General features: G+C 59.7%; 2 protein-coding genes across 5 annotated transcripts; both read right to left on the bottom strand.

Annotated features, from left to right (window-relative positions):
• Positions 1-725: 725 nt before the first annotated feature.
• On the bottom strand, positions 726-5,212 carry ELF3 (E74 like ETS transcription factor 3). Its single transcript, XM_055418899.2, has 9 exons — positions 5,083-5,212; positions 4,545-4,715; positions 4,104-4,325; positions 3,910-4,005; positions 3,702-3,821; positions 3,458-3,547; positions 3,211-3,327; positions 1,911-2,106; positions 726-1,439 (listed from the first exon to the last, which is right to left on the bottom strand). The coding sequence occupies exons 2-9, from the start codon at positions 4,705-4,707 to the stop codon at positions 1,325-1,327; spliced, it is 1,119 nt and encodes a 372-aa protein (XP_055274874.1). The 5' UTR covers positions 4,708-4,715; positions 5,083-5,212; the 3' UTR covers positions 726-1,324.
• A 2,355-nt stretch (positions 5,213-7,567) lies between these two features.
• On the bottom strand, positions 7,568-20,176 carry RNPEP (arginyl aminopeptidase). Of its 4 annotated transcripts, none has more exons than XM_055418894.2 (12): positions 19,716-20,176; positions 15,839-15,979; positions 15,426-15,574; positions 14,216-14,332; positions 13,568-13,803; positions 11,786-11,899; positions 11,363-11,449; positions 11,061-11,173; positions 10,842-10,950; positions 9,949-10,173; positions 8,896-9,038; positions 7,568-8,060 (listed from the first exon to the last, which is right to left on the bottom strand). In XM_055418894.2, the coding sequence occupies exons 1-12, from the start codon at positions 20,142-20,144 to the stop codon at positions 7,902-7,904; spliced, it is 2,022 nt and encodes a 673-aa protein (XP_055274869.1). In that variant the 5' UTR covers positions 20,145-20,176; the 3' UTR covers positions 7,568-7,901. The 4 variants fall into 4 exon arrangements, with proteins under 4 accessions (XP_055274869.1, XP_055274870.1, XP_055274873.1 ...); XM_055418895.2 differs by having other exon boundaries at positions 11,831-11,899; XM_055418898.2 differs by lacking the exon at positions 11,363-11,449 and having other exon boundaries at positions 11,831-11,899.
• Between the last annotated feature and the right edge of the window lie 5,208 nt (positions 20,177-25,384).

The raw sequence follows: 25,384 nt of genomic DNA, 5'->3' as shown, positions 1-25,384 counted from the left end.
CAGGAAGTTGCTGGCCCCATGGGGAAACGTCAGGGGGATGCCCAGGATGGCCCCTCAGAGCCCAGATGCATCGTCCTGTGAACACAGAGCTGCACCGTCTGGAATCCGCTGCCAAGCCCCCGACCCTGGAGGAGCTGCTGGGAGCCAGCATCTCACCCCATGACCTTGGCCGAGTCCCTGGGGCCATGGAGCAGTCTCCCTCCTGGGGAGGAGATCACAGGGGCAGTGCCTCCCTGGGGAGGGGGTCGCACGGGCAGGGTCTCCCCCAAGGCTGTCTCAAGCGCTCTTCTTGCTTTGTTTTTCCCTCCACAAGCTCATAACTGATTCCATGTCTGACAACGAAAGCTTGGATTTATCTGACGGTTACTCAGCCCGCTGTCGACTCAGCTGGAACGCACAGCGTCTACTCCATGAGGCCGGACACGCACCCCCGACACCTCGGCGGATGCAGTGCACACTGGCCCAGCATGGGAAGCGGGCAGCGGCCTGGTTCAGCTCAGGTCACCAGCCAGCGCCTTGTCTGCAGGATGGCCTTTCCTACCCCCAGCCCCAGCCGGCAGGCCTGTGCCCTCGAGCCTCAGCTCTGGGATATGGAGCCCACCCCAGGGTCTGCCCCGCCTTCACCTCCGACCAGCAGATCCCTGCCTTGGTCCCCTTTCCCAACCCTGATGCCTGCATCCAGGCCAGAGCTGCAGAGTTTAGTGCACAGGTCGCTAAGACAAAGGTTAGAAAAAGTCCAGAAGGCACTTTATTGGAGTGCCCCCCTTCACATGGAGGGAGCCAGGAGCCCCACACCTCACCGGCCCAGCCGAGGGCCTCGAACAGTCAGTGTGGCACCAGTGCTCGGTGTGGGAGGCATGGGAAGGGAACATCCTAGAAAAAATAGATCTCTATGTACATGTCCGTATTTATAGCACATAAATTAGGGAGTGCTCTGACCCCTGCCCGCGGAGTCCAAGAAGGGAGGAGGAAGCCAGTCCAGAGAGAGGGGACCCCCTCTCAAGGCCCGGGGCCCGCGGCCTCCTCGGCCCGTCCGGCCTCTGCAGGAGGCAGGCGTCCCCGGCTGGGGTCCAATCACGTCGAGTCAGACAGAAGGAGCTCCATGTGCAGCGACGGCCAGTGCACAGTGACCTCAAGCTCCAGGCTCGTAAGCCCACAAGGAGGGCAGGCCGCAGAGGCCCCTGGCCCCAGCGGCCAGACGACGCTGACGGAACCCAGGGCTCCGCTGCTCTCCAGGGCACAGGCTGCGTGGCCCGATGGCCGGGCGGTCCTCCCAGGGGGGCTGCACGTCACGTCGAGCGCGGCCGCAGGGCTGGTTCGACCCTCAGTTCCTGTGTCCCACCACCTCCTCCTCCTTCCAGCCGCTGGAGTTCCTGCCGAACTTGTAGACAAGCCTCCGGCCGTCCACCCGCTCAAGGATCTCCCGCTTGTAGTAGTACCTGAGGGGGGCGGGTGGTCAGAGGTGCCGGGCAGGGGCCGACCCGCCCGGAGTCCTCAGGTGACCTGCCCGCTGAGCTCTGGCCCAGGGGAAAGGGGCCTGAACCACGTCCTGCAAGGGAGGAGCTTTTGCTCCCTCACCCGGCTCTGTTGGGGGCACCTGACCCTCCCCGGGACTCTGCATGGAGCAGTGTGGTCTGGGAGGAAACTGAGGTCCAGAGACGAGTGGCTTAAATACTTCAACGGTGTGGGCCGTGGCTAATGCCCTTTTTAACCAAGTGCCTTTCATGGGACAAGCCTTGCAGATGATACAAGGAAATGCCCATCAGACCAAGTTCAGTATGTTCTGCAGGCCAGTCAGCTGTGTCCCAGGCCGTCGCTCGTCCGTATGAGGCGAGGCCTACAGTTCCTTGCCGCAGGGGACCCACACCGGCCTGAGGGGTGGGACCCTGATGGCACCCGCATCTGCCCACCTCATGGCCCTGCTCAGCTTCTCGTAGGTCATGCTGCTGTTCTTCTTCTTCTGGCCCCACAGCTGGGCCACGGCCTCTGAGCGCAGGAACTTGAAGACACCCTCTTGCCGGTTCTCCCACTTCATGAGGCCTTCGTTGAGCTCCGGGTGGATGAGGATGTCACGGATGAATTCCCACAGGTGGGTGCCTCTGGGGGCTACAAGGCCAAGATCCATCAGTCAGCGGCCCAGGCACCTGTGGCTCCCCCAACTGCCGCCTGGCCCAACACTGTCTACTGATGGCTGCCTCTCTCCTTGCCTACCCCACTGGACAGCCAGGGGAGCTCCAGGAGGACCGCGTGTCACATGGCAGAGGTTTAACCTGCTCAGAGACTGATCAACGTCTGCTGCTGCTGCTAAGTCGCTTCAGTCGTGTCTGACTCTGTGTGACCCCACAGACGGCAGTCCACCAGGCCCCCCCCCATCCCTGGGATTCTCCAGGCAAGAACACTGGAGTGGGTTGCCATTTCCTTGTCCAATGTGTGAAAGTGAAATTGAAGTCGCTCAGTCGTGTCTGACTTGTAGCGACTCCATGGACTGCAGCCCACCAGGCTCCTCCGTCCATGGGATTTTCTAGGCAAGAGTGCTGGAGTGGCTTGCCATTGCCTTCTCCGGATCAACGTCTAGCTGGGATATAAGAGCTGTTGAGACACAGTGGCACCACCTTATGGAGCTCATAGTTTGGAGGAGTCATGGTGAAAAAGCAAATACACCAATGGGTGGTGAGAGCTCAGCAGAAAGGAGACAGAGCTGGCCCCTGCCTGGGGGACAAGAGACAGCTTCTTGAAAGAATAACCCCAGAAGCAAACAGGCCCCCTGTGTGTGGAGGAGAACGAGCTGTGGGGCCCTCCTGGTAGCTCCAGGGGCGGGAGCCCATTGATGGCCTGAGGCCAGCAGGTAGGAGCTTGGTGTGGAAGGGCCACCCCTGCAGAGCCCTCAGGGGGCGGGGCCTCCAGCGGCCAAGCCTCGGTCCATGCCTGAGCCTGCCCAGCACCGCCAGCAGTGTGTCCCTTGGGCAGGAAGGCTGGAGTCCAGCCCGAGGCCTTCCTCCTGTAGCCATAGCTGCCCCCACACAGAACCCCCTAGCCAGGCTCGGCCACTCAGCTGTGACCCACTCGCAGGCTGGCCCTGTGGCCGGAGCACGTGGAGGACCCTGATCAGGAGGAGAAAGGGCCAGCCCCCCTCACCTCGCCCCCAGCCCAGGGCCCTCCGAGCCCAGGGCCCCCACGATGTGGCCTCCCTACCCTTGGGTGCCCGCTCACCGTGCTTGCTCTTCCTGCCTTCCAGACACTCCCGGGACTCTTTGCTCAGCTTTCGGGGCCGGCCCCTTTTCCGCTTCCCGTGCTTAAGATCCCCCTTCTTGTAGTCAGGAAAGCCATCTGGGATGGGGAGGTAGAAGGTCAGCAGTGGGAGGGCTGGGGGCTGGGGGGTTAGCCTCCCTCCAGGAAACCCTAGAGGAGAGCAGGGGAGGGGGGCACCCTTGGGGGCCAGGAGGCTCCCTCTGCTCACCCCCGGGAAAGAGCTTGCTGTCCGGGGTGTCCAAGTCCACATCACTTCCACCAGAGTCCGAGGCGTGGGGGCTCTGAGATGCTCCAGTCCCTGGGGGGTGGGCCAGAGTGAGCCCCTAGCAGCCCAAGCGCTGCCCAGCCAGGGCCTGTCCTCTCAGAAAGCCTGGGCATTGGTGGCCGGCAGAGACCAGTGCTCAGGATATCTGGGAGGGCGGCCATGGGCAGACGCCCGAGGGAGGGCTCACCTGCGGTAGAGACGTCGGAGCTGCCCGGGGAGGATGCCCCCGCGCCGAAGCTGCCTGGGTAGGTGGGGCTGGCCTGCCTGCAGTCCTCAAGCATCTCCGGGGTGAAGGGACTTCCCTGGTCTGAGGGGCAGAGGTGAGCGGTCAGAGGGGCCTGGCTCTCCCAGCTGGGGGCCGTCGGGCTGGGGAAGGATGGAGGAGGGGCTCTCACCGAAGGGGCCTTGCTCCCCGAGGGGCTCCTGCAGGGCCAGGCTGTCCTTTTCCAGAAGCTCCATGATCCAGCTGAGCTCGTCAGGGAAGCTGGAAGCTGAGGGTGAGGGGGTCAGAGCCCAGGGAATCGGCTTCCCTCCCCTCCCTGGGGCCAGGCCCCAGACCAGCCTCCCTGCCGTGGTGGGGGGCACTCACTGAGGTCCCACAGCTGTGAGTAGAGCTGGTCCCCCAGTGGCCCGAACAGCAGGCGCAGCTCCTCAGGGGCGCAGCGGCACAGGGCTGCCCCGTCCAGCTCGCAGCGCGAGAGGTCGATGGTCCCGGGGTCGCACTTGTGCTTCTCCGCCTGGTAGCTCACCCAGTCCAGGACCTGCGCCTTGGACCACAGCTGGGGCTGCTCCCCCAGCCAGCTGGCCTTCTCTGCAAGGGGCCGGCGCAGTCCAGGGTCAGCCCCCTCTGGGGACTCCCGGGGTCCGCCCCCCCGGGCTCCGACCAGGACAGGGGGAGGTGGTGCTCATGCACCCCAGCCAGCAACCCCCAGGCAGGTACCCCCAGGCCCCAACACCCCAGCCCGGCCCTGCCCGATCCTTCCCCGTCCCAGGCTCTCGCCCCAAATGCCCAGCCCCTCCCGGGACCCACCTGTGCCCTCCAGGGACATCTGCGGGCTGCCCAGGGCCAGCACCAGGTCATCGGCACCAAAGGTGGGCGCAGGGGGCACAGAGGCAAGAGTGGGGTCGTCCGAGCTGTACATGGTGCTGAAGTAGTTGCTGAAAACGTTGCTGATCTCACAGGTCGCAGCCATGGGGCTCCCTGGGCGGGGTCGGTGGGGGGGAGGCTGGTGAGGCCGGCACCCTGCCTCACCCGCAGGCAGGCGATCCTGCTCCCACCAGGCCTGGGGCAGTTAGAGCCCCAAGGGCGGGGAAGGTCAGCCTGCCTTGGGACAAGTTCTCCTCCAACGGGGCTCCAAGGTTTCAGAGTGGGGTGAGAGCGTGTGGTGAGCGGGGCACCAGGCCGGGCTCCCTGCTCTGCCCACCGCGCCCGCGGGTGGGACCGGCCATCACGGCCACTCCGTCCCTTCCCTTGCCGTCACAACACGGCCCGGCATTCCCGCTTGCGCAGGTTCAGAACCGAGCTCCACCAGCCCCTCCCCATCCCCCGGGCCAGGCGGGGGTCCTACCTTGGCAGCTGAGGGTGTGGCAGGCAGGCCAGGGGCGGCCAGCGGAGGAAATCCAGGGGAGGGGGCCCGCCAGGTAGCCAGGTAGCCAAGGCTCCGGCCGCGCTCCCAGCGCGCTCAGTAGGGGCGTTGGAGCTCCTCCTGCACCCGAGTCTTTATAGGCGCCCGCGGTAACCTGAGCTGGCGGCTCATTGGCCGAGGGGATTTCCTGGCCTTTAGACGGGGCTCCTGGCCCAGGTGATTTGCATACTTTGTGCCACTTGGCTGGGATCCAGGCCGGCAGTGCTGGGAAGTCAGGCCTGGCTGGTTTAATGATTGTCAGGTCCGTCACCCGCACCCTCTGGGGCTGGGCCCAGGGCAGCGGCCTGGGCGGGCGGCCGCTGGATGGGCATGTGCCCTCTCTGCTCAGGAAATTCCTCAGGGGGGCCAGGCCGGGGCTGGGCAGAGGGGAGGGGACGGGATGGGGGTCAGGGCTGGGTCAGGAAAGCTACCTGCAGGTCTGAGGACTAGGGGCCAGCAGGCAGGCAGGCACGGGGCGGAGGTCTGGGGAAGACTCCAGATGCAGGGCAACACTCAGGGCTGCTGGTGGGCAGCCGCAGGGCCCCAGCCACGGACCTGCCGCAGGCAGGAGGCCGAGGGCAAGGTCTCGGCACCCCCTGCCTGCCAGACGCCACCTGAGCCTCAGGGTTGCTGCAACTGTGTCTGGGGGCCGTGGCGCTGTCAGGAAACTCCCCTCCTCCCTACCCCGGACAGAGCTGCCTCTGGGGCCACCGAGTGAGGGGGCCAGGCCCGTGAGGCCGTGTTTACCCCTCTGCCTGGCCTGACCGGCACAGGCCTGCTGCCCTCTAGCGTCGGAGGCCCGGCTCCCTGGGCCCAGCTGGGTGCTCTTCAGGGAGCAGGCCCCATCTGACCCTCAGCAGGGCCCTCAGGGTGGCAGCTCGCGGCCCACAGACTCGCCCGGGCCGGGAGGGCTGGTGAAGTGGGGCTGAGGTATAAATCCCGCAGATGGTGCTCGGCGCAGACACCCTCGTCCTCCCACCCACCTCCCCTCCATGAACTCAGCCGTAACCACAAGGGCTGTCCCGAGACCACGGAGGCCTGCGTGGGGGCAGCCAGGGGTCGGACCCACCCGTGAAGACAAGGCTCTGTGGGCCTAACAGCCCTGGGTCTCCTCTGCATCTTGTTTTCTACGCGTCAAACATGCAACATCTGAGCACCCCTCGCCCTCCTCCTTGGTTAGCGCCAGGGCTGGGGCAGCTACCGGCTCAGTCTCCCGAGTGAGAGGACACCCCCTGCCTTGCTTTAACCCGGGGAGGACAGGTGCCCCGCTCCGGGCACTGAGGTCCCAGCCCCTCCCTCGGCCTGGGGGTGGGGGGCCAGGCCAGACTCGGGGGAGAGCTCCCCAGCCCTCTGGTGGCCTCCCCCACAGCCCTAGGCACGCCCTCTACCCCGGCCCTGGAATGTGGGCGAACCGGCTCCAGCTCCAGCCTCAGGACGGCTCACGCTCACGTGCTCCTGAGCCGGCCCTCCAGGGCAGCGGCCGCGGTTGTGACCCAAGAGGGCCTTGGCGGGGGCAGGCCTGCGGGGGCTGCACAGGATGAGCGGGCAGACAAGCCTTCCCTCCAGGGTCAGCCTGTGAGAGTGAAGGCAGGCAGGGGCCAGGCCAGGGCCGTGGTGGGGGGGTGCAGGGCAGGGCCCCCTGGACCCTCTCTGCCTGGACAGAGCTCAGCTCACCTCCAGGATGGGGCAGGGATGACATGTGGGCCTGCCTCGAGCTCTGAGAGCTGACAGGCCCCCCAGCAGGGTGCAGGGGATGGGTGACAGCTCAGGGTGCCTGCTGAGCCGCTGGACTCGACCCCGGCTGAGGAAGGGCCTCAGGGTCCACATGTCCGGGTCTTTACACAGAACTGAAGCTGAGCGCCTGGACGCGGAGGGGTCTGGGGGCTGCGGCAGTCCTCGCCTGTAACAGCAGCCAGGGCAGCCCTGACCCAGCCAAGGAGCCGGTTTGCTGGACGGGGTGCGGGGTCCTTCATGGACCTTGCCACCAGTACAGAGCCACAAGAGCTACAGAGCTTGGATCTAGGAATAGCCACTTGGAGATACTTAAGTGCTTTTCTGTGACCCTCCCCACCCCTGTCACCACCCCCCGCCCCCCAGGTGCTAACTGCTTAGATCCCGGAAATCAGAGCTTGGAGCGAAGTTCTGGGCACACTCTACTCTGACCACACTCTGAGCTGCAAACCCGGACCTGGGGGGCAGAGAAAACGCCCCAGGGCTCAGCCGTTTGCAACGGCGTTACAGAGGGCCCTGCCCTCTGGGAGAGGGGCCGCCACGCCGTGGACACTTCCCGCAGAGCCCCGTGCAGCCCTGCTCCTCACAGCTCAGGGGCACCCCACCTCCAGCCCGGGCCCCTGAAGGAAGGGGAGAGCATCCTGCCCTGACCTGCTCAGAACAGAGGGCCTGGGAGAAGGAATGTCAGCCACCAAAACACCTTTCATTTAAAAATATTTATTAAAATAATGATTAAACCTGAAAAAAGAATCTCCAGAAATCAGCCCTTGTCACAGTATTTCAAGAATTAGCAAAAAAAAAATTAAATAATAATAAAGAAAAAGAAAACCCTTCCTGCTCTCCCGAGACCCCGGTGTTGAGGGGAGGCCTGCCACCCCCAGCCCAGGGAGCAGGGAGGTTCTCAGTCACAGGCCGGGTCCAGGGGCGGCCTGTCAGAGCAGAAGCCCAGCGTCGGGGAACAGGTGCCCTTGTGGGGCCTTGACCTGGAGCAGTTGCTGTGCGCCAAGCCTGCAGAGGCCGGGGCGGAGCCTCTACCTGCCCAGGGGCTCCACGATCTGCTGGACGTAGTGGGCCACGTTGCTGTGCAGCTGGGGAGCCGTGGCTGCAAAGGTCTCCTTGGCGAGGGTCTGGGCAGCCTCGCTACCTGCCATCATGGCATGGTACAGTGGGAGGGTGTACTTCTGCTTCCCCTGCGAGAGATGGCTCATGCTCAGGGCCTGTCAGGGCCTGTCGGCCAGCTCAAGGGTCTGCGGCCCCGGCCCCGGCCCCAGGGCCCATCTGACAGCCCAGTGGGTCTGCAGCCCAGCCTCCTGTTGCCCCAGGGCCCAAAGGGATGTGGATTTCAGTGCTGGAAGGGGCAGGGGGGCTTCCCAGACACGAGGCCTCATGTTCCGGAATCTTCTTGGAGGCCATAGACCCACATGGTGAGGTCTCCACAGTCACCCTCCTGGATATGTCCACACTCGACAGAACTGAGTGGGGTGGACACGTAGGAGGTCCCACACCTCAGAGCTCCAAGAGGTCAGAGCTCGAGGCGGCAGCACACGGCCAGGACCGCAGTGCCTAACCCTGGAACGGGGCTCTGGAGGACCAGCTGCAGCCAAGAGGGAAGCCGTGCCCCTACAGCTGCACCGGATGGTCACACACAGGATGCCGACCCCCAAGGCGGGGGCTCAGGGGCTCTGCAGGCAGCCTGACCCAGCCTGGCCCGCGGCCCGGCTCCTGCCCTGCTCTGGACTCTGACGGAACGACCTCCCCAGCAGGCCGGCTGGCCTCTGAACCCTCAGGCACAGGCCTTCTCAGGCGGCCAGACCCTTTGCTCGCTTCTCCCAGCCGCTGGCCTCTCCCCCAGACCAGTCCCGCTGACGCATGACCCGCCGCGCCACCCTCCCAGCGCCTGGTCAACGCTGGGCAGCCCCTCCCCTCGGGCCTCTGCAGCTGGCCTGCGCAGGCTCCGAGGCCGGGCCACCTCCCTGCAGGGCCCTGCCCACTGTGTGCCGAGGGGGACGGGGCGCCGGCACCCACCTGGCTGAGCAGGAACTCCTTCACTTTCCAGAAGTCCTCCTGGTGGTCGTTGTTGAGGACAATCTGGCCCCACCGCAGCCGCAGCTCCGCGTTCTGGGCGTTTGAGACCTTGGGGTACGTCTCTCCAAGTTTTTTCACATTCCCTGGAAAAAAGAAACAGGTCATGAAAGCCTCTGCCAGCAGAGCCCCGTGCCAAGGCGGCCGCTCTGGGGGCTCTGGAGTCACGTCTCCAAGGGCTCCAGGCACCCACTCATCCTGCACCTTCGGGCCTGACGCGGCCACGCCCTGGACGTGTGCTTCCCAACTCCACAGCTCTTCCAAACGCCTTCCCTTGACGTCACACAGAGGGGGACGTCCCTGGTGGGCTAGGGCTTAAGACCCTGCGCTTCCGAAGCAGGGGGCCCAGCTTCGCCCCCTGCCTGGGGAAGTAGATCCCACATGCGGCAACTAAAGAGTTCGAATGCCGAAACGAAGATCCAGTGCAGCCAAATAAGTAAATAAAATAAGTACTAAAAAAGGTGTATCAGTGGGGTGGGAGGAAGGTTCACGACGGATGGTGGACTCAGGCTGACGTACAGCAAAAACCAACACAACGCTGTAAACCAATTATTCGCCAATGAAAGGTTTTAAAATAAGACAAGAAGTATACACTTATCATCCCGAACTCCTACAGCCCTTCCCCTGACGCCCTGCCCGCCGGCCCTCGCATCAGCACCGGCTAGCCAGCATTGTGCTCCAACCGCTTTTCTGGGGCGCAGCCCTTGGTACTATTTCTGGCTGAGCAGCAACGGGGCAGTCGTGCCGAAAGGCAGGGTCCAGGTGGGGCCGCTCCCCCACCCCGAGCTGTCGGTGCCCCAGGCTCCCCAGCCAGGAGGATGGGAGGGTGTCAAGGCGAGCGGAGACCGCCCTGCACGGCCGAGGACCAGGCGAGCCTCTGGCTTTCCTGCCCAGGATGCGTGCGGACGCTCCACCCCACACTGACCTGCACCCAGGCTCCTGACCCCCACCGCCCAGGACGCCCCAGCCCTGAGGGAGTGGCCTGCCCTTTCTCACCGGGAGGGAGCGGGGACTTCTGCAGGATCTTATCCAGGAAGTACACCAGCTGGTAGGTTTTCCAGGCAGAGGTGGGCACGGCATCGATGGCCTTCGGGTCTAGCTCCTCGGCTGCCCACAGCTGGGCCAGCTCCTCGGCCGGCCTCATGAGCGAGTCCCCGGGGGAGAGGTCCGGGAGGTAAGGCGGCCAGCCCGGGGTGTCCAGCCAGCGATCAAACTCAAATCCTGGTTGGCAGAAGAGAAGACCCTGTCAGAACTCCCCGGCAGTGCCACGCCAGTCCGCCCGGGCAGCTCCCGAGACCTCCCACCTCCGTCCGCCCCAAGTCGTCCCCCAGTGACAACACCACTGCCCACACGGCCATCTGCTCTGCAGGGTCCCAACCCCCGTGACGCCTACAGCCCTGGCTGGTCCCCCTCCCGCCTGGGCCTGTTCTGTGCGGAAATGAGCTGTCAGGACACAGCCCACCCCCATGAGCAGAGCAGCTGTGCGGACGCTGCCGGGCTCTGGGGTCCCGCTCTCAGCAGCTGGGGAGCTGGCTGGATGGTGCCCAGCAAAGAGCAGGGAGCAGGGGCACACCTCAGGGGCTACAGGCCACGCTCACCCCTCAGGAAGCAGGCCTCCCACCGGCTCTCCAGGCAGAGCAGCTGCCCCGGTCCTGCCCGGGGAGCCCCTTGGGGCGGCAGCGGCCTGGGCAGGGCTCAGGGTCTGACTGTGTGTCTCAGAGACAGGGAATCCAGAGGGCAGAGAGGAGCAGAAAGGCCGAGCAGGGGAAAGGAAGCGGGGCCCTGGGGCCCCCAAAGCGCCCCCCCCAGGGGACACACTGGCCCCTCAGGGCAGAAAGACCCCACCCTCCATGACCTCCTGGAAGCCGTGCGCCAGCTCCTCTGCTCACCAGGGATGGAATCCACCCTCTTTTTCTTCAGCTCAGGGAAATAGTCCAGGAAGAAGTCCAGGAAGTCGTCAGCTACGATGCTTTGGAACTTGAACTTGTCCACGTAGGCCTGTGAGGACGAAGGGGTGGCCTGTCAGCTGCCCAGAGCCCCACTCCCCCCGCGGCAGGGCCCCCGCGGCTCCTCTGCCCCCACCGGCCCCCTCTAAGCGAGCTGATTACCTTGAGGAAGTCGTCAAACTGGTCCTGGTCACCCACCAGGTGAGCCAGGTAAGAAACAAAGCAGAAGCCTTTCTCATAGGGGGTCTCGTTGTAGGTGTCATCCGGGTCGACCCCTGCAGAGAAAGCTCTGGATTCAGAGCTTCAGAACGGCTGTGGAGAGACCGACTCCCACTCCCCAGGAGTGTTCCCGATCCACCCCAACCTGTCTCCAGGGTCTCGAGGGGGATGACAGGGGAAACCCGGGGTTGCTGTGCTCATGGGGTCTTCCCAGCCCCACGGTCACCCCCCGTGTGGCCGCCCACCAGGACAATGGGGGCTTCTGCAGATGCTCTGGAGCCAAGTTAACTCTCCGTCTATAGGGAGCTCTCCATAGGAGTCAGAGGCTTCAACTGCACAGAAAGATTTCAATTAGTCACACGTGGAAATAACAATGTTAGGAAACAAAACCCCATGACCTCGGAGCAGGCGCCGGCTTTCCGGGTCACGCCCTCTGTAAGGACAGGCCACCTCATTCTACAAACCCCAACGGGCTGAGCTGACCAAGGACAGGTGGTGGCAAAGGGCCTCGAGAGTGACAGGGACCCGGACAAGCGGGCAACGCAGAGTTGGTCGGGACTGGCCGGAGCAGCTCGGAGGGCCTCGGGGGCTCCTCCCTCCCGAGGGACCTGGCTGCGCCGGCGGAGCCGCCAGGGGTCCGGCCCACGGCAGGACGGGAGGGCCCTGACCTGGCTCGATCCTCACGCGTAGCTTGTTCAGTGGGTGGTCCTCACCCGTGATGTCCATGTGCTGGCGCAGCAGCGCCCGCCCAGCGGCAGCTTCCAGGCAGGTGTAGGCAGGCCCTGTGGGGCAGAAGAGGGGCTGGCACCCCACGTGCACCTCCCTGAGGTGCCCTGTGAGCCGGGGTGCTCCCCGGGGACCGCGGGCAGGGAGGCTGTGGCCAGCCGACCCCTCGGCCTCTCTCCTGTACACCATCCCTCCGACAGGGCCTTCCGTGCAGCGCGATGGTGTCTGCAGAGATGGGAGTCAGCCCTTCCCATCTGACTGTTCCTATCGCACAGGAGAAACTGTCACCCAAGCCTTTCCTCGGGTCCCCGGTCTCCTTCTGGCAGGACGGTGGGCAGAGGGCCGGGTGTGCAACAGCCATGCTGCCGTCCGCGAGATGCTCTGACCTGGGGCAACAGCCTGCCCGCTTCAGGGACCAGCGAGCACGGTGCTCAGAGACCACTGCGGGATTCCCAGTGGCCAAGACCCTCCTGCTCCATCCCGCTCATGAAAGAATAAACCTCTACAAACTTTCTGGGAGGCAGGAGACAATACATGCTTTAAAAAAGGCCTTAAAAATGTTAAAGTCCTGACAAGCACGTTTCAAGGAATTTACTGAAATCATCTGAGATACATGTGTACCTAGGTAAAGATGTTTATCAGAATATTATTTTGTTGGAAAAATGAGGGACTTCCCTGGCAATTCAGTGGTTAAGACTGTGCTTCTACTGCAAGGGACAAGGGTTCAATTCTTGGTTGGGAACCAAGATCTCACATGCCCCCAGGCCAAAACAGCAACAACAAACAAAAAAACTAAGATCTCTCTTTTTTTGGTTTAAATTAAAAAAAAAAAAGAAAGTAACAGACCAACCTACAACTGGAGATTGACAGAATAAATTATGAATTTATTTAAATTCTTCTGCAGCAGTACAAGAAAACTTAATGACTCAGGAAAACATTTAACTTTACTAGGCTAACAAAAAAATGACAGTTCTAGAACCGCGTATGGTTTGAAGATTCACACACACAGAGAACTATTAATATATCGGAAAGGATATCCACTGATCATCTCTGAACAGTGAAATGACAGGTAAATATTTTGCTGTGTACTTTTCCATAGGCACCAAAATAGATTTTAATCAGGGAAAGGATAAAAAAAAACAAAAAGCACCGATACACCGTGGGCTTTCAATAAAGAGACGGTGCTGGGCACGTATTTGAAAAACACAGCTGGGCGCAGTTTGAGGGTCTGCCTTCAGCGGCTAAGTGGCAGTGAGCACACTTCCTGCCCTCTCTGCCTGTGAACTACACACCAGAGGGGAAAGCAGCGTCGGACACAGCAGCGAAGGCGGTGAGCGAAGCACCGGTCAAGGCTGGTACCGGGCGTCCGACACAACACGAGGGTGAGAGTGGCCTGACCACGCGCCTGGAGCGTGGACTGACGCCTCGGCCACTGCAGGGCCACTGCCCCGGGAGACGCAGGCTCGGGGAGGACACAGCGGCCTCACCCCGACGGGAGGCACGCCCACACCAGGTCCCTCCGGCCAACTAGACTGCCCAGGACTCCCTCAGCCCCCAGGCCCTGCTGACACATGACTGCAGTGCGGAGGAACAGTGGCGAGCGTAACTCTGTCGCGAGCTGGCCGCCACGGCCATCCGGGGCTCCCTGCACCGCTGCCCCCTGGACACCCCAGAGGGAGCCTGGCGGGCCCCGAACGGGGAGACGGGGCCCCGCGGCGACTCACCAAACAGAACGGAGGAGATCCTCCTCTGAGCATACATGGTGAAGCCTTCGTTCAGCCAGAACTCCCCCCAGTTGGCACCGGTCACTAGGTTCCCAAACCAGCTGTGAGCGACCTCGTGGATTATGACGTCAGCCAGGGAGCGGTCTCCGGCCAGAAGGCAGGGCGTGACGAAGGTCAGGCAGGGGTTCTCCATCCCCCCGAACGGGAAGGATGGGGGCATGAAGAGCACGTCGTACCTGCCGGGGGCGGGTGGTCACGGGGTGTGGCTCCCTCCCGCCACTGGGCGGTCCCCAGTGCCCCATCCTAGGGTCCCCTCTCTCCCAGCCCTTCCCAGGGGGATGGACCGGCTCCCCATGCGGGGCCCACAGGCCTGACGGGGCCTCTCGTCGGGGGGACCTCAAGTCTGAAGATGGCAAACAGAGAGTGGGGCTGCCCCCAGTGATGGGAAAGGCAAGTCAGCCATATCCGCACAGCGAATCCCACCTCCAACCCAGCACCACCCTGCACGCTGCTGTCCTGAAACGCCCACCCTGGGCCCACCTTGGCCTCGGCCTCGGCCATGGCAGGTCAGGCTGGCTGTCCTCTCTTCCCCGCCCCCGCACCCCAGGGTGCAGGAACCGCAGACGTGAAGCCCCGATGACACCTCACCTTCCCCACACGTAGGGTCCGAAGAGTTTCTCTCCCGTTGCCAAAAACTCCTCTATGACCCCGTCGTACTCCTCCTTGGCAGCGTCGATGAGGCAGGGCTCAGCCCACACCCGGCTCCTGCGGACAAGGGTGCAGACAGGGTGGCGCAGGGGTCAGAGCCCAGGGGGACCAGCCGGCTTCGGCCTCCCAGGGAGCCAGGGAGCCCACAGGCAGGCGACCCGGGGCAGAGGCGAGGCCCGCCCCGCACCGAGCCCCAGCGCTCCATCTGCCCGCTGTCTTCAGAAGCAACTATCCTCACTTCGCACCAGCAGCCCGTCCTCTTCCTAACAGGACCTGCAGGAGTAAACCCCTGGAAGGCGTCCCTCTCCTTCTGCTTCCCTGAAGCTGCGGGCTGACATGCCTCCAGTCACCCACTGCCCTGTCCACCAGGAAGGGAGCCCTCGTCTCGCAGGCCCAGGACTGCCCAGAGCCCATGGCTGGAAGCGGACGCCGACAGGCCCGCCCAGCGCTCCCTCTGACCGCAGGAGTGGAGACGTGTGGCGCCTGTGCCACTGCTGAGCCCTGTCTGAGGCCTGGAGCCCGGCCAGCACCTCCGGGGCCGGCAGAACGGACAGCACCGCTACTAGGAGAACCACATCCAACCGACCCTCCTGCCGTGGGACAAGGTATGCCGGCGGATAGGATGATGAGCAGAACCCGGACTCCCGGTCAGTTTCTCTTTGGGAGACACCTGTCAAACTCCTTATTCACCTCCACTAAAGCCCCCTCCCTGCACAGAGTCGGCCCAAGCCTGGGCCTCTGCATCCGGAGCAGAGAGAAGAGAACATCCTCGGGCCGCCTGGGAAGGAGATGGTGACCGCAAGGCAGGTGTTTCCAGGAATTAAGCGCCAGAGAAGGCTGGGAGATTTGGTAGCAATAAGAAAGTGCACATCATAGCTAGAAGGTGATCTTCTAAAACTGCCACCTGAGCTCGAAGCCCTCTCTGCACCCGGCCAGGACACGGAAGGACTGGGTCTCAGTGCGGGACGGGAAGGAGGAGGGGGAAAGGACCGTCCTCTGAAGCCCTCAGGCTGCACCCTGTGCCACAGAGGGCCTGGACTCGGGGCAGGCCGACACCGCCCCAAGAACCCCCGACAGGTCTGCGCGCTGGTCAGAGGCCTCCTTTCTCGGAGGTGGGTCCGGTTTGGCCTCCAGGGTCTTGGTCTCCTACCTGGGTCCGACTTCAGCCGAAACCAGATCTCCGATGGCCAAGGCTATCAGGTAGGAGGGGATGGGCTGACTCATCCGGAAGAAGAACTTATTGGGGCCTCGCTCCTCCCAGGCGTCAGCACTCATCACGGCAGTGAAGCCATCTGGGACCTGAGGACAGAGAACGCCGGCGAGGTCTCACCTGGACAGAGGCTGCTTTCCATCAGCAACCTGCCGGCCGATGGTGGCAGCCTGCAGCCCACCGGAAGCACAGAGGCTTCTAGAAACTGAACTTGGGCTCGACCAATGGGGTTTCGCAGATAAAACTTCTGCAGGTGGAGGAGTTCTTCAGAGGGTCTGCAAGCATCCCCTGGAAGGTGACCTGATGGGGACGACCGTTCCAATCCCCAGGGCAGGGACACATGGCCCCCTCACCTCGAGAAGAGCGGAGTATCTGCACTTCACAGCGGGAGTGTCAAAGCACGGGAAGAAGGCTCGGTTCAGGACGGCCTGGCCCTGGGTGTAGACGAAGGGTTTCTTCTTTCCCGCCGTCTGCTCCGGAGCCAGCCAGCACACCTGCACGGAGGGGCGCACCGCTCAGAGCTGGCAGCCCCGGGGGCCCCGGGCAGGCATAGCTGCGCTGGCTATAGGGAGACGTCCGGGAACATTCGCGATCCCCTGCCAGCCAGGCCGGCTCAGACGCAGAAGCTCTCTCCGGCTGGTGTTTAATCCCCCCGGAATCCAGGCCGCGGCCCGACGTCCACCTCCCAGGGCAGACACCACCAAGGGGTCACTCGTCATGTGTCCCTGCTGCTGCTGCTAAGTCACTTCAGTCGTGTCCGACTCTGTGCGACCCCATAGACTGCAGCCTGCCAGGCTCCCCCGTCCCTGGGATTCTCCAGGCAAGAACACTGGAGTGGGTTGCCATTTCCTTCTTCAATGCATGCAAGTCACAAGTGAAAGTGAAGTTGCTCAGTCGTGTCCGACTCTTAGCGAGAGCAGCCTACCAGGCTCCTCTGTCCAGGGGATTCGCCAGGCAAGAGCACTGGAGTGGGCGCCAGTGCCTTCTCCGCGTGTCCCTGGGTCATCTCAAAAATTCCTGCGCTGACCTCCAACCCCTTGGTCCTGCGTCCTCCTCACTGTAGTAACTTCTCACCAAAAGACAAATGCTAAAGAAGCTGTTCTTCAACTTGTGATAAAAGACACAGAAAAGCAGACGCTAACAGCAAGGAGTCTGATTAATAGGTGTTCTCCATTCCTGAAATTTACCCTTTCAGAATAAATGTCTTTTGGGCTTCAAAGGTGGTGCCAGTGATAAAGAATCCACCTGCCAAAGCAGAAGAATCAACGTGCTTTACATTACAGGCACTAGCTATGATTCTCCCCCCCACCCAAGTATTTATTTACTTGGCTATATCTGGTCTTAGTTGCAGCCACGTGGGATCTTTTTAGTTACAGCGTGCAAGATCTAGTTCCCTGAACAGGAATCGAACTCCAGCCCCCTGCACTGGGAATGTGGAGTCTTAGCCACTGGACCCCCAGGGACGTCCCCGGCTGTGATTCCTGAGTTGTCTTCTGTCAGCCCTTAATCGAGGGCACATCTGAGCCATTATTACAAACCCAAACTCTGCCCACAGCAGAGCTCACGTCTACCACGGATGCAGCGTGTGGCAGAGGGGCCCGCGTCAGCAGCACACACCATGGAAAGGTCAGAAAAGGGCTGAGGGGCCCCAGGAGGGTCTCACAGTGGAAGCAAAACCCCCAGGCTGCACCCTCAACAGCAGGCAGGATTTAAACAGCCGGAAGGAAGGGAGATGATGTCCAGGAGGCGGGAGCAGCACGGGTGGGCGGGGAATGTGGCTTCCGTGGAGCTGGACAGCTGCACGCGGTGACGGGCTTAAACCACAGAGGTGCTGAGACCAATTTATGAGAGGCATAAGGGAGACACGTTGGGAAGCCGGGGTTTTCTCTGTGTGTGTGTGCGCGCATGCGTGCAAACTGTAACAAGTCTCCATTCAGAGTCCAGTAAGACGGAAGTGGGGGCAGGGGAGAGGGAGCCATCCCATGCAGACCCCAACAAGCTCTGCTTCAGCCTGGTGACCGGAGGCCAGCACAGAGGCCATAAATCGGGCCGATACTACTGCCCTCAATACGACATTACAGAAGTGACACCTTATCTCTACGAACTTCCGCTCAACTTTGCTGGGAAACCAAAACTGCTCTAAAAAATAATCTATGAAAAACAAGCAAACTTCATAACCCCAATCTAATCATGAGAAAAAACAACAGATAAATTCCAATAGAAGGGCATACCACTGCTCAAAACTATCTAAGTCACCAAAACAGGAACATCCAAGGAACCATCACAGCTAAGAGGAGCCCACACTTGGATTTCTGGATGGGACCCTGGAGCAGAGGACACTTTAAAACCTAAGGCTGCTGTACACCTGAAATTAACATTGTAAATCAACTATAATATAAAAAAGAAAATTTAAAAGACCCAACGCTCTAATAATACCTTGAACATGAAAGCTGCTCAATAAACAAATTATTTAAAATAAAACTAAGGAAATCTTTACTTTTTTGGACTCCAAAATCACTGCAGATGGTGATTGCAGCCATGAGATGAAAAGATGCTTACTCCTTGGAAGGAAAGTTATGACCCGCCTTGATAGTATATTAAAAAGCAGAGACATTACTTTGCCAACAAAGGTCCGTCTAGTCAAGGCTATGGGGGAGTTGGTGATGGACAGGGAGGCCTGGCGTGCTGTGATTCATGGGGTCGCGGAGAGTCGGACACGACTGAGCGACTGAACTGAACTGAACTGAAGGAAATCTGGAAAAACTACAGATTCCAGTTTATAATAGGATATCAGTACTGGCTCAATTATAAAAAGTGTATCCCACTCATAAGCCGCTAATAAGGGTGGTGGTGGTGTGTGAGTGGCGGGGCAGGGCGGTTTATGGAAACTGTCCTATATGCTCAGTTTTCCTGGTAATCTAAATAGCTTTTTTTTTTTAAAAAAAAAAGTAAATCCTATTAATGAAAACAAGTGCAATGAGTTGGCAGTCAGAGGTACTAGGCACTGTATTAGGACTTACAACTCATGTAACTGTTGTCAGACTCAGCTCTGTAAACAATGACTCTCATCCCTTCAGCCACAATCCCTTACTCATCCTCTTTTCTTGAGTTTTGCTTGTTTCTGTTTTAAGGACATGAAGAGAAGAGAATGCAGGGGGCTGGCAGGACACACAGCAGAATCAAATCCAGGAGACACTGCGGTCCATGGTGACCAAGATGAGTGCCCTTCTTGGGACAGCGGAACAGGAACTGCCCACTGGGGACCTCCATAGGGCAAAGGACAGCTCTCTGGGGAGCGTGGGTGTCTGCCATCAAGTCTTAAATGAAAGCTGTTTAATTCTGAAATTCAACTTCAGGTGCCACTTTTGGTAGGCAAGCCCAGGAGGCCTAATTTTTCCAATTATTGTACTTAATTTCTGCCCCCAACCGGGAACCTGACTATAACAGCAACCAAACACATTTCCATGCGTTCCATATGTTCCTCTACAGCAAGTTACCCGTAGAGGCCGGGGTTTTCTTTTGCCTTAGAGGTCAGTCCACATTGTTTTGGGCTTTAATTTTTCAAACAAGTTCTATCTTAAGGTTCACGTACATCCCTAATGGTGAAAGATGGAAACAGAAACGCCCTTTGAGCCAGTTCCAGGAGCAAAAGGGGAAGTGCCACCAGAAGAGCAGGCTTCCTGGGCTGGCAGGCCACCCACCCAATCCGAGAAAAGGCTGCGATTCTCACACAGGTACCCACAAGACGCTCTTTCCAGCTGCTACACTAGCCCCACCTCTCCCACCCCGGTTTAGAATTTAAGAGTCAACAGTGAGAAAGCCAATTGTATTACAAAGCCTGGTCCACCCCAATTCTGCTTCTCACTTTTACTCAAATTCTTTTGTTCATCACATCCAGAAGGAAACAATAAATAGGAAGTGCCCAGTCTCGGAGCTGTTCCAGCCCCGGGCATTCGACGGGCACCTGCAACAAACGGCTGAGTCAGCAGCGGGTAACGAGCCAGCACCTTCAGGGCTGCCCCCGAGCAGAGCACCACCAGGGCCCAGCCCAGGCCGGGCGCACCGACAGCCCTAACTCAGCTCGGGAACCGTCTGCTGTCCAGCCTGGAGGACGCAGGGGGCTAGAGACGGCGGGCGGGGGCATCTGGCTGAAGACGGGCAGGACGGGAGGAGGGGCGACGGGCGGGGAGGCGCGCTGCACGAGGAAGCGCGGGCGCCGCGGGCACTCACCCCGGGCCCCTCGCCGACGCGGTAGGTGATCCGAAGCTGCAGGCGCTCGCCCGCGGCGCAGGGCTGCGGGAAGCGCACGCACAGGGCCTGGCCGTAGTGCGAGAAGGGCTGCGTGCACACGGGCACCGGCTCGGGCCGCCCGGGCTCCGGCCGCCCCCGCCGCAGGGCCGCCGCCGACACGTCCACGCACGGGTGCGAGTCCAGCCGCAGCTCCGCGGCGCCGCCGGGCGCCCGGCAGCGCAAGTCCAGCACCGCCGAGCCGCTCAGCCCGCGGCTGCCCGGACCCGGCCCCGGCGGCCCGAACTCGGCCCGGAGGTCCAGATGCAGGTGCAGCAGCTCGAAGGCGCGGAAGCTGGAGGCCGACGCCACGTCCTCGGCCCGCGCCGCGCGCGGCGCCCGCCCGCCTGCCCCAGGCTCGCCGTCCGCCATGGCCCCGCGCCGCCGCCGGCCTGGCCCCGCCCCGAGAAGACCACGCCCCTACAGGCCTGGCCCCGCCCCGGAACCGAGCACGGCCACGCCTCAAAGCTGAGACCACGCCCCGCCGCTGGTCGAGGCCCGGTGCCCGCCGCTCGCGCCCCGAAAGGCCCCGCCTCGAGCAGACCACGCCCCCTACAGGCACGGCCCCGCCCCGGAACCGAGCACGGCCACGCCTCAAAGCTGAGACCACGCCCCGTCGCTGGCCGAGGCCCGGTGCCCGCCGCTAGCGCCCCGGGTAGGCCCCGAACCGAGCAGACCACGCCCCTACAGGCCTGGCCCCGCCCCGGAATCGAGCACGGCCACGCCTCAAAGCTGAGACCACGCCCCGCCGCTGGTCGAGGCCCGGTGCCCGCCGCTCGCGCCCCGGGTAGGCCCCGCCCCGAGCAGACCACGCCCCCTACAGGCACGGCCCCACCCCGGAACCGAGCACGGCCACGCCTCAAAGCTGAGACCACGCCCCGCCGCTGGTCGAGGCCCGGTGCCCGCTGCTCGCGCCCCGAAAGGCCCCGCCCCAAGCAGACCACGCCCCCTACAGGCCTGGCCCCGCCCCGGAATCGAGCACGGCCACGCCTCAAAGCTGAGACCACGCCCCGTCGCTGGTCGAGGCCCGGTGCCCGCCGCTCGCGCCCCGAAAGGCCCCGCCCCGAGCAGACCACGCCCTTCCCCGGAGCCTTCCCCACTCCCAGCTCTGCACCCCCACCGAAGGACTTTGGACAGGCCCGCGGGCGACAGTTTGATCCTCCTCGGCCCGAATCCATCCCGCTGGGATGGCCCCCAGTCCCTGCGCTGAGGTTGCCCGTGTCTGAGTCCACCGGGGGTCGGGTTTGAGTTCAAAAGCTCTGCAGCAAACCTTCCCCAAGAAAGGGGACTCTTTACGGCTCTCTGTGCAGTTGACACAGGAGAAATTACAGCATCTCTCGAGCCGTGGTAACTCAATCGGGGCTCCAGCGTGTGGCCCTTCGTCCTTCCAACAAGGGGTGGGGACCAGCACAGCGGCTGTGAGGCTGGTGGGCCGCGTGTCCACCCTCCTGTGTGGGACAGCTCCTGCGCCGGTGACCCTCCCAGGAGCCCAGCTGTGACTAGGAGCCGCTCATCAGCTGTGCTGGAAGCTATACCAAGTCGTGTCCGACTCAGCGACCCCGTCAGGCTCCTCTGTCCGTGGGATTCTTCAGGCAAGAATCCTGGAGTGGGTTGCCATGCCCTCCTTCAGGGGATCTTCCCGACCTGGAGATCAGACCCAAGTCTCTTACTTCTCCTGCATTGGCAGGGGTGGGGTGGGGGGTGTCCTTTTGGTGGTGGTGATGGTGGTTTAGTTGCTAAGTCGTGTCCGACCCTTGCGACCCCATGGACTCTGTTCATGGGCTTTTCCAGGCAAGAGTACAGGAGTGGGTTGTCATTTCCTCCTCCAGGGGATATAAAGGAAATAGTATCCTAGTATGTCCTTCCTAGTTTTACATTGTTAAATACATCTTATTTTATGAAATGCTTATAGTAGATATTTTGAAATTCCACATAAGATCAAAGTTTTCTTCCTTCTTTTCTCTTTCTTTTCTAACTTCCTGGCTAGTGAAATTCAAAAACTTCAGAAAACCACTCTTCTGTGGCCCTGAGGATAGTCATTCAGTACATCTACCTTCAACTTACTCATTCCATTATACTGTGCATTTTTGTTGAGCACCAGCATATACCAGCCACTGTACCAACTAGGATCCTGCATGCTGCATGAGGCAACCAGAATATTTTTTTTTCTTAATTAAATGTATGCAACAGGGTTAAAAAAAAAAAAAGAGGGTGACTGACATTGAAGCTCCTTGGATTAGGAGGAGAGTAGATTTACGGATAAATAGGATTTTTTTTCTTTTTTGGCTGTAGTGCATGGCATGTCAGAGAAGGCGATGGCACCCCACTCCAGTACTCTTGCCTGGAAAATCCCATGGACAGAGGAGCCTGGTAGGCTGCAGTCCAGGGGGTGGCTAAGAGGCGGACACGACTGAGTGACTTCACTTTCACTTTTCACTTTCATGCACTGGAGAAGGAAATGGCAACCCACTCCAGTGTTCTTGCCTGGAGAATCCCAGGGATGGTGGAGCCTGGTGGGCTGCCATCTATGGGGTTGCACAGAGTCGGACACAACTGAAGCGACTTAGCAGCAGCAGCAGCATGGTGTGCAGGGAACTTAAAGTTCACTGACCAGAGATCACACCTGTGCCCCCTGCATTGGAAGCTCAGCGTCTTAACTACTGGACTACCAGAGAAGTCCTGAAATTTCTTTCTGAGGTATGTTTTCAAGAAAACCACCTAAAGAATATAGAATTAGTGTAACTCACAAACCCACCAATGGGAAAATATGTGACAGTAAAAGTGTTGTCAGTCGCACAGGCGTGTCCAACTCTTTGTGGCCCCATGGACTGAAGCCCATCAGGCTCCTCTGTCCATGGGATTCCCCAGGCAAGACTACTGGAGTGGGTAGCCATTTCCTTCTCCAGGAGATCTTTGTGACCCAGGGATCAAACCTGGGTCTCCTGCACTGCAGGCAGATTCTTTACTGCCTGAGCCGCCAGGGAAGCAAGCGGAAAAAAAGAAGCAAGCTGGACAGGCTGGTAGTCGCCCCAGGCTGGGGGAGGCAGAAGTCAGGGATGAGGCAGAGTTCATAAATACCCAGGTGTAGATTACTTATCAGTGTTCTAGCTCACACACCAGGAGATGCACCCAACAGTACAGCCTCAAAATACAGAAAGCAAACATTAACAGAATTACAAGGGAAAATGGGCAAATCTGCCAGTGAAATGTTTATATATCTTGCCCAGTAATTAACAGATCAGACAAAAGTTACACAGACATAAAAGATCTGTACAAAAATGTCAGTCTTGGGACTTCCCTGGTGGTCCAGTGGTTAAGAATCTACCTTCCAAAGCAGGGTTTGATCAAAGTAGCTTTGGTCCCTGTCTGGGGAACTAGGACCCCACAGGCCACAGGACAACTAGGCCTGCACGCTCTAACTGCTGAGCCTGTAAGCCACAGCTGGGCAGTCCGTGTGCTGCAGCGAAGATGCTGCACGCCACAGCAAAGACCCGATGAGCGGCAACGAAGACGTGAGGCCGAGGAATTCAGTAAAAGCTTTTCAAAGTCACCACCTTTACCCAATCAACACGCCCCTAGCTTTGCACCTAACCATTAGAGAAAACACACAAAATAAACCTCAGACAGGCCGTGAAAAGTTCCCAACAAATAAGACTCGAGGGCACACAGAACATTCCTGTAACCACAGTGCACTCGAGTTAAAGCCAACACTGGGACCCAGCTCTCCGCGGCTCACACGCACGTCTGCACAGCTGCATGATGAGGTGCTGAACGCCCTTTGTTCTGGACCGTCTGGATATGATGCTTGTAGAGATGGCATCTCGTCTGCAGCAGAGAGTGAGTCAGCTCATCATGATGGTTCTCAATCAGGGCGGGTTTAGTCTGACAGCGCTGAGCGCCACAGCTGGTACCACAACAGGGAGAGGCGGTGCTGCAGGCATCCAGAGGGCAGAGGCCGCGACACTGCGTCTGATCGCGCACAGGACGGGGCGCACAGCTCAAGTCCACAGGGGCCAGGCTGGCACTCTCTGGCTGACGCCTGCCAGGACACAGGAAGGGCCTCGCTTTGGGACGCAGGGAGTCACGCTGCCTGTGTAGTGCAGTCTGCGTAATGCCTCCCTCAGGCCAAAGGGCAGGGGTGCTACTGCCCACGGCGAAAGCTCAGGGCCCTCTCCTCTAATGCCACCAGGCCCACCGTGTGTCCTATGGTGGCAGACACGCTCAAGCAAGTTCTCAAGACAGAAAGATGAGGCCAGAGAGGAGCTTCAGTGCAGTTCAGTCGCTCAGTCGTTTCTCTTTTCGACCCCATGGACTACAGCACGCCAACTCCCAGAGTTTACTCAAACTCATGTCCACTGAGTTGGTGATGCCATCCAACCATCTCATCCTCTGTCGTCCCCTTTTCCTCCTGCCTTCAATCTTTCCCAGCATCAGGGTCTTTTCAAATGAGTCAGTTCTTCGAATTAGGTGGCCAAAGTATTGGAATTTCAGCTTCAGCATCAGTCCTTCCAATGAATATTCAGGAATGAATTCCTTTAGGATGGACTGGTTGGATCTCTTTACCGTCCAAGGGATTCTCACGAGTTTTCTCCAACATCACAGTTCAAAAGCATCAATTTTTTGGCACTCAGCTTTACAGTCCAACTCACATCCATACAGGACCACTGGAAAAACTACAGCTTTAACTAGACAGACCTTTGTTGACAAAGTAATGTATGTCTCTGCTTTTTAATATACTATCTAGGTTGGTCATAACTTTTCTTCCAAGGAGCAAGCGCCTTTTAATTTCATGACTGTAATCACCATCTGCAGTGATTTTGAAGTCCAAAAGAATAAAGTCTGACACTGTTTCCACTGTTTCCCCATCTATTTGCCATGAAGTGATGGGACCAAATCCCATGATCTTAGTTTTCTGAACGTTGAGTTTTAAGCCAACTTTTTCACTCTCCTCTTTCACTTTCACCAAGAGGCTCTTTCGTTCTCTTCCCTTTCTGCCATAAGGGTGGTATCATCTGCATATCTGAGGTCATTGATATTTCTCCCAGCAATCTTGATTCCAGCTTGTGCTTCATCCAGCCCAGCGTTTCTCATAATGTACTCTGAATATAAGTTAAATAAGCAGGCTGACAATATACAGCCTTGACATACTCCTTTCTTGATTTGGAACCAGTCTGTTGTTCCATGTCCAGTTTTAACTGTTGCTTCCTGACCTGCATACAGATTTCTCAAGAGGCAGGTCAGGTGGTCTGGTATTCCCATCTCTTTCAGAATTTTCCAGAGTTTGTTGTGGTCCACACAGTCAAAGGCTTTGGCATAGTCCATAAAGCAGATGTTTTTCTGGAACTCTCTTGCTTTTTCGATGATCCAGTGGATGTTGGCAATTTGATCTCTGGTTCCTCTGCCTTTTTGAAATCCAGCTTGAACATCTGGAATTTCACAGTTCACATACTGTTGAAGTCTGGCCTGGAGAATTTTGAGCATTACTTTGCTAGCATGTGATATGAGTGCAATTGTGCCGTAGTTTGAACATCCTTTGGCATTGCCTCTTTGGGATTGGAATGAAAACTGACCTTTTCCAGTCTTGTGGCCACTGCTGAATTTTCCACATTTGC

Source organism: Moschus berezovskii, chromosome 17 (genome assembly GCF_049115385.1).
Source record: "Moschus berezovskii isolate FMDL1 chromosome 17, NW_MosBer_1.0, whole genome shotgun sequence".
Taxonomy (NCBI): domain Eukaryota; kingdom Metazoa; phylum Chordata; class Mammalia; order Artiodactyla; family Moschidae; genus Moschus; species Moschus berezovskii.
The sequence above is the reverse complement of the archived record's forward strand: the minus strand, read 5'-3'. Positions and strand labels throughout refer to the sequence as shown.

Excerpts from the sequence above, each read along its gene's own strand:
- ELF3 (XM_055418899.2), bottom strand. The coding sequence starts at position 4,707 with ATGGCTGCGACCTGTGAGATCAGCAACGTTTTCAGCAACTACTTCAGC. Across the intron at positions 4,326-4,544 it reads GATGTCCCTGGAGGGCACAG|AGAAGGCCAGCTGGCTGGGG; the intron begins GTGGGTCCCGGG and ends GGCCCCTTGCAG. Across the intron at positions 3,328-3,457 it reads CAGCAAGCTCTTTCCCGGGG|ATGGCTTTCCTGACTACAAG; the intron begins GTGAGCAGAGGG and ends TCCCCATCCCAG.
- RNPEP (XM_055418894.2), bottom strand. The coding sequence starts at position 20,144 with ATGGCGGACGGCGAGCCTGGGGCAGGCGGGCGGGCGCCGCGCGCGGCG. Across the intron at positions 11,900-13,567 it reads GATCTCCTCCGTTCTGTTTG|GGCCTGCCTACACCTGCCTG; the intron begins GTGAGTCGCCGC and ends TCTGCCCCACAG. Across the intron at positions 8,061-8,895 it reads AGGAGTTCCTGCTCAGCCAG|GGGAAGCAGAAGTACACCCT; the intron begins GTGGGTGCCGGC and ends CATCTCTCGCAG.